This window comes from Nematolebias whitei, chromosome 5, assembly GCF_014905685.2.
Source record: "Nematolebias whitei isolate Nwh7 chromosome 5, NemWhi1, whole genome shotgun sequence".
NCBI classification, from domain to species: domain Eukaryota; kingdom Metazoa; phylum Chordata; class Actinopteri; order Cyprinodontiformes; family Rivulidae; genus Nematolebias; species Nematolebias whitei.
Window position 1 is genome coordinate 1,274,179 of NC_056502.1, and position 7,217 is coordinate 1,281,395.

At 46.3% G+C, this 7,217-nt stretch overlaps 1 protein-coding gene across 1 annotated transcript in view; it reads right to left on the reverse strand.

The window, feature by feature from the left end:
• Positions 1–7,217, reverse strand: part of dek (DEK proto-oncogene) — a 12,961-nt gene that overhangs the window by 2,094 nt on the left and 3,650 nt on the right. Inside the window, exons 3-9 of the mRNA XM_037676669.1 lie at positions 3,221–3,313; positions 3,044–3,153; positions 2,870–2,964; positions 2,360–2,489; positions 2,021–2,284; positions 1,340–1,492; positions 618–690 (exon numbers count right to left, since the gene is read on the reverse strand). Coding sequence (XP_037532597.1) covers positions 618–690; positions 1,340–1,492; positions 2,021–2,284; positions 2,360–2,489; positions 2,870–2,964; positions 3,044–3,153; positions 3,221–3,313 — 918 coding nt within the window. The remainder of the gene's footprint in view (positions 1–617; positions 691–1,339; positions 1,493–2,020; positions 2,285–2,359; positions 2,490–2,869; positions 2,965–3,043; positions 3,154–3,220; positions 3,314–7,217) is intronic.

The window sequence follows — 7,217 nt, forward strand, 5'->3', positions numbered from 1 at the left end:
ACAGAGACACCATCAGAGACAGACTCTCATTAGAGACAGAGACACCACCAGAGACACCACCAGAGACAGACACCATCAGCGACAGAGACACCACCAGAGACAGACACCACCAGAGACAGAGACACCATCAGAGACAAAGACACCATAAGAGACAGAGACACCATCAGAGACAGACTCTCATTAGAGACAGACACCATCAGAGACAGTCTGTCTACATTGGGGGTCCAGTCCTGGTGGGCCACCATCCAGGATGTTCTAGAGGTTCCTCTGTTCCAACACTCCTCATGTGGATCAGTGGGTGATCACTGGACTTCTGCAGACTTTGGAGATGATTCCACCATTGGATGAGGTGTGTTGGAGCAGGAACGTCTAAACCCTGCAGGATGGTGGACCTCCAGGACCAGGACTCTGTTTAAAACCAACCTTTTCCAAATCTTTGCAGACCTTTACTGATTTATGTTCATGTAGATCCTGCCCCAACTGAGAGGGTTCTACAAACAGTTCTGGTACAGAACCCATAAGGATTTTATGATCAAGATCAGGGTACAGTTTCAAGATTTAGGTTAAGGTTCAGGGTCCAGAGTCCAGGTTTAGGGTCCCGGGTCAGGTGAGCTCACCAGTGTTTGTGTTTTTGATGTTGCTGCTGCTGTCGGCCTTCTTGGTTTTGGCAGCGAGTTTCTTCTTCTTTGGCTGTAAAACACAAACTTCCTGTTAGAACGTTAGAGGAACCCCAGAGGAACCCCAGAGTAGAGTTGCCATCATTTCCGAACCCCACCCGACCAATTAACAGTAATTACAGGTCATAACCTGACACCCCCCCACCCCCGGACAGTTTTAATTAAGCTCTGACTGCTTATATTAACAGTCGGTGGACACAGGGGGCAGAAGATCTGAGCTGAGGAGGTGTTTGTCCTTTCATGGCCGTCAGAGCTCATTGGATCTCTGCTTCTCCTGCACTCTGCATGATTCAGACACGGACCCTGCTCTGACATGTTGTGACCACCCGTTGGGGTCGTCCGCCGCGTGTCCTCTGAGTGTAGCGGCTGAAAGAACGTCCATGATGGATCTCTGGCTGTAGCTCCATCTGAAGCTGAACTTTTGACCTTTTCAAGGCCGGTCAGCGCGCCGTCAAATGGACGCGTGCGGCTGGTCATTGTATGGCAAGCCATGTTGCCATATAATGAATCATCAGCCGTGCGCGTCCACTGACAGTCAAAAGCCTGACACCGACCCGGCCCGCACATTATAATGGACCGGCCCGGTCCGAATCCTGGTCGGACAGGACCGGGCTCCAGGTGAAAAATGACAGCTCTACCCCAGAGGGACCGTGTGGTGGTACCTTCTCATCAGCTTCACTGCTGCCATCAGACTCTCCGGAAGTCTCCATCTTGGCTCTCTTAAGAAGCCCCGCCTTCTTCACTGGAGCGCGCGGCCTCTTTATCGGAGCGTTCTTCTTCTTCGTCTTTGCTGTGCTGGACTTGGGCTTGGAGGACTGAAACAGGTTCACATGTTGGTTTAATGTGAACAGAAGTGTGAACTGGTTTCAATCTCCACCAGCTGCTCCAGTTTATTTTGAAATAAACAAAATAAAAACAAAACTTTGTCTTATCTTGATTTAAATCAGTCCTTTCTTTAGGGAAAAAGACTTTTATTTTGTTAAATGTTTCAGGAGAAGTAAGGAGGCCCAGAGAGGACATAAAGAAGAAAAAGTTTTCAGTAAAGTTGTGTTTTGATGTTTGTTAGATCTGAGTTAAACAAACAAACAAACAAACAGCTTCTGACTAAATAAATGGGTTAAAATAATGTTTTGGAGAATGAACGAGCCTTAAATGCCCCATTCACAGGAAGTTGTTGTGATTCTACTTCCTGTTTAGAAACAAACCCGTTCATCTGAATGTAAACAGGTGGATGGGCTCCTGTTTTGTCCCCTCTGGGCCTCCGTACTCAACATCCAGGATTGTTTTTGTTTGTCAACAAAGCAGCAGAGCATGTGAAGTTGAATAAATCACTTTGATCTCACCTCCTCCTCCTCAGACTGATCCTCCTCCTCCCTCAGTGAGGGGTTCTTCTCCCCATCCGATCCTTCAGCCTCTGCTGAAGCTCCTGTCTTCTCCTCGTCCTCGTCGCTGCTGGAGTCCATCACGATGGCTTTGGACTTGCTTCCTGGTTTGGTCTTCTTGGGGCTGCTGGAGGAGGCTGTGGGTCGGCTCTTTTTGGTTTTGGGCTTCACGTCGTCGCTGCACAGCTTCTTCTTGGACTTCCTCTTCTTCTTCACAGGAACACGCTGTGATCAACCACAACCAGACAGAAGATGAGGAGCGTTTGGGTTCCAGTGGGACTCGGGCTGACGACGGCTCACCTTCCCACTGTTCTTTGGAGCGACGAGGAACATCAGGATCCGGTCCACCAGATCTGAGTGGGTTCCTTTCTTCTCCAGGTCCAGAACGGTGCAGACCTCCTTCAGCTTGGAGTTGGTGAAGTTGGACTTCCTGACAGAAAGAAAACCTGGAGGTTTACAGAGTAAAAACACGAGCAGGCCACTCCGGATCATCCAGACTGCAACGAGGACCGGCACCTTGGGTTCCTCCCGCTGCATGTCTGGGGGCGTGGTCCACTGCCTGGGGGGTGTGGTCCCCCAGGAAGGCTGCAGCCCCTCAGGAGGAGTGTGCTCCACACCTTCAGAACTTCTCATTTAAACATCAGGATGTTCTCTGATGCTCCCAACGTGGCCCGGCAGAACCGTACCCGGTCCCAACGTGGCCCGGCAGAACCGTACCCGGTCCCAACATGGCCCGGCAGAACCGTACCCGGTCCCAACGTGGTCCGGCAGAACCGTACCCGGTCCCAACGTGGCCCGGCAGAACCGTACCTGAGAAGTTTGTCTCGTTTCTTGCTGAACTGCGGGCTGTCTGCGCTGAACGGGAAGCCGTTAAAGAGCCGCAGGTTCTTCTTCATGGACGCCGTCTGAAGGACAAAAAGTCAAAGTCAGGTTTTAGTTTGACCTGAGCCGAAGATTCAAACAGAGGTTCTGTTCTGATCGGACCTTCCCGGGCCGGTCGAATAGGATGTTGTGCAGAGGCTTGAGGTCGGCCGGCTTCATCTTGGTGATCTGGTAGTTGGTGCGAGGGATGTCTCCGAGTTTGTCTCCCCCACCTGTAAACAGGTCCAGCTGTCAGAGGGACGGACTGCTGCGGACACCTGGAGCTCATCGCTCCTTTACCGTCTCCAATCTTCAGCTTCTCCTTCGCCTTCGGCGCCTGGAAGTCCAGCCTCTCCACCGTCTTCGTGGTCCGTTTCCCTTCGATGATCTCAGCTGAAACAGAAGCACAGAACCTTCAGCTGCTGCACCTTCAGCTGCTGCACCTTCAGCTGCTGCACCTTCAGCTGCTGCACCTTCAGCTGCTGCACCTTCAGCTGCTGCCATTACCCGGCATTTTTTATTTTACTAATCTTTATTAAAAGTAAAACATTACACAACAGTTATCAATACACAGACCCTTTCCAAAAAACTAGATCATCATGGAAAAGTTGTTTAACTTCCATAATTCCATTCAAAAAGTTCATCTTTAATAGATGATAGATTCAGGGCCCACAGTTTAAACTATTTCAAGTATTTGTTTATTTTTTACATAATTTGAGCTTCCAGCTCATGAAACCCACAAAAACAGGATTAAAAAAAATTATAATACTGTGGAGACATCAGTCCAGATGTTGCAGGACATGAATGTTTTAAACTGAGTGTGACACGAATCATCTACTAAACTCAAAGCACCTGCACAGGTTTCCCCAGGTGTCATTAAATTGTCTCAGTTCTGTTCAATATGGTGAAGACTGCAGACAGAACATCTGTCCAGAAGACCATCATTGAGACCCTCCATAGGATGGGTAAGACACAAACGTTCATAGCTAAAGAGGCTGGCTGTTCATAGAGCGCTGTGTCCAAGCACATCAATGGAAAGTCTAGTGGAAGGACAACATGTGGCAGGAGAAGATGCACCAGCAACAGAGATGACCGTGGGCTTCAGTGGATCATCAAACAGAGAAGATCCAGAATCTGTCAGAGATCCAGAAAGAGTGGAATGAGGCAGAGTCATAGCTTCAAAAACCACCACATTCAGACTCATCCAGGAGATGGACTACAACTGTTGGGTTCCTCGGTCCTCTTTGCAGATGAAAGTAAAGTGTCTTTCATTCAGAAATCAAGGTCCAAGGGTTTGGAGGAAGAAGGGTGATGAACAGAACCCATACTGGTTCAGTTCCAGTGTGAAATATCCACAGTCAGTCATGATCTGGGTGCAGTGTCCGGTGCAGGTGTTGGTAAACTCTGCTTTCTTCAATCCAAGGTCACCGCAACAGTCTACCAGAATGTTTTGGAGGACTTCATGATTCCTTCTGCTGAGGATCTGTATGGAGATGCAGAGTTCATCTTCCAGCAGGACCTGGTCCCTGCCCATGCTGCCAGAAGCACCAGAACCTGGTTTGATGCCACAGTGCCTGACTGGCCAGCCAACTGGTCGGACCTAAACCCCATTGAGAATCTACGGGGTCTTCTCAAGAGGAACATGAGGAGCACCAGAGCAACAACAAAGAAGATCTGACAGCATCAAGGAAATCTGGGCTTCCATAACTCCACAGTATTCTACAAACCGGAATCCAAAAAAGTTGGGACACTAAACAAATTGTGAATAAAAACTGAATGCAATGATGTGGAGATGGCAAATGTCAATATTTTATTCGTAATATAACATAGATGACAGATCAAAAGTTTAATCAGAGTAAATGTAACATTTTAAAGAAAAAATATGTTGATTCAAAATTTCCCAGTGTCAACAAATCCCCAAAAAGTTGGGACAAGTAGCAATAAGTGTCTGGAAAAAGGAAATTGAGCACATAATGAACAGCTGGAAGACCAATTAACACTAATTAGGTCAATTGACAACATGATTGGGTATAAAAAGAGCTTCTCAGAGTGTCAGTGTCTCTCAGAAGCCAAGATGGTAAGAGGATCACCAATTCCACCATTGTTGAGCAGAAAGATAGTGCAGCAATACCAGAATGGTGTTACCCAGCGTAAAATAGCAAAGACTTTTAAGTTATCATCATCAACCGTGCAAAACATCATCAAAAGATTCAGAGAATCTGGAACAATCGCTGTGCGTAAGGGTCAAGGCCGTAAAACTCTACTGGATGCTCGTGATCTCCGGGCCCTTAAACGTCGCTGCACCTCAAACAGGAATGCCACTGTCAAGGAAATAACAGAATGGGCTCAGGAATACTTCCAGAAAGCATTGTCAGTGAACACAATCCACCGTGCCATCCGCCGTTGCCAGCTGAAACTCTACAGTGCAAAGAGGAAGCCATTTCTAAGCAAGCTCCACAAGCTCAGACGTTTGCACTGGGCCAGGGGTCATTTAAAATGGAGTGTGGCAAAATGGAAGACTGTTCTGTGGTCAGATGAGTCACGATTTAAAGTTCTTTATGGAACACTGGGACGCCATGTCATCCGGACCAGAGAGGACAAGGATAGCCCAAGTTGTTATCAACGCTCCGTTCAGAAGCCTGCATCACTGATGGTATGGGGTTGCATGAGCGCTTGTGGCATGGGCAGCTTGCATGTCTGGAAAGGCACCATTAATGCAGAGAACTATGTTCAGGTTCTAGAACAACATGTGCTCCCATCTAGACGTCATCTCTTTCAGGGAAGACCCTGCATTTTTCAACACGATAATACCAGACCACATTCTGCAGCAATCACAACATCATGGCTACGTAGGAGAAGGATCCGGGTACTGAAATGGCCAGCCTGCAGTCCAGATCTTTCACCTATAGAGAACATTTGGTGCATCATAAAGAGGAAGGTGCCACAAAGAAGGCCCAAGACGATTGAACAGTTAGAGGCCTGTATTAGACATGAATGGGAGAGCATTCCTATTTCTAAACTGGAGAAACTGGTCTCCTCTGTCCCCAGACGTCTGTTGAGTGTTGGAAGAAGAAGGGGGGATGCCACACAGTGGTAAAAATGGACTTGTCCCAACTTTTTTGGGATTTGTTGACGCCATGAAATTTGAAACAACAGATTTTTCCCTTAAAATGAAACATTCTCTCAGTTTAAACTTTTGATCTGTGATTTGTGTTCTATTCTGAATAAAATATTAGATGTTGGCACCTCCACATCATTGCATTCAGTTTTTATTCAAAATTTGTTTAGTGTCCCAACTTTTTTGGAATCCGTTTTTTTATTATTAAATCCTGTTTTTGTGAGTTTCATGAGCTGGAAGCTCAAATTATGTAAAAATAAACAAATAAATATTTGAAATAGTTTAAACTGTGGGCCCTGAATCGATCATCTATTAAAGATTAACTTTTTGAAAGGAATTATGGAAGTTAAACAACTTTTCCATGATGATCTAATTTTTTGGAAATGGTTTGTAAATTCAAACAAACAAATAAGCAACATCCAGGGTGTTACTGAAATAAACACATTAAATAAAGATGACAAATCAAATGTTGTTAGAGCCAGAAAAGTTTACGATGTTCAGACTCCTCCAGGAGGACCTGAGAACAGGAACAGACGGACTCGACTGTGATTTGTGAGGAAATGGATGATCTGTAGTTCTGTTTGTGACGTCATGGACTCCAAACAGTTCATCGTTCCAACTTCAACAGAAACAGAGTTCATCTTTCTCTGGATAAACCAGACGACTTGTTTCCAGGAGGAGGCAGTCGTGACAGAACCAGAACATCTGGATCATAGTTTCAGCTTCAGACTCTCACAGAGCAGTTCACACAAATACCTTCACTACATTTTAACATGTACTGTTTGGCAGAGTGACACCTGTGGATTCATTTAGAAGATTCTTCTCTTTATCAGTAAACATCTACATGGCAGTTTCCACACACTGACCCAGTTCAGCCCATTTACACATCCAGCCCAGTAACACCAGCTTTATTTAGAGACTTTAAACACCCACAGGACCAAAGTGCTGTTCACATAATAAAACAGACAATAAAGAACAATTAAAATAATTAAAGTCAACATCTCAGATGGGGTCAGGGGTCAGAGACGGTTTTAAGAAGGATTTAAAAACAGAGGTCTGATGTTCATTGAAGGTCGTTCCACAGTTTAGGAGCTGCAGCAGCAGAAGCACGGTCTCCTCTGAGTTCACACTCAGGAGCAGCTGATCACATGACCCGAGGAGCAGCTGATCACATGACCC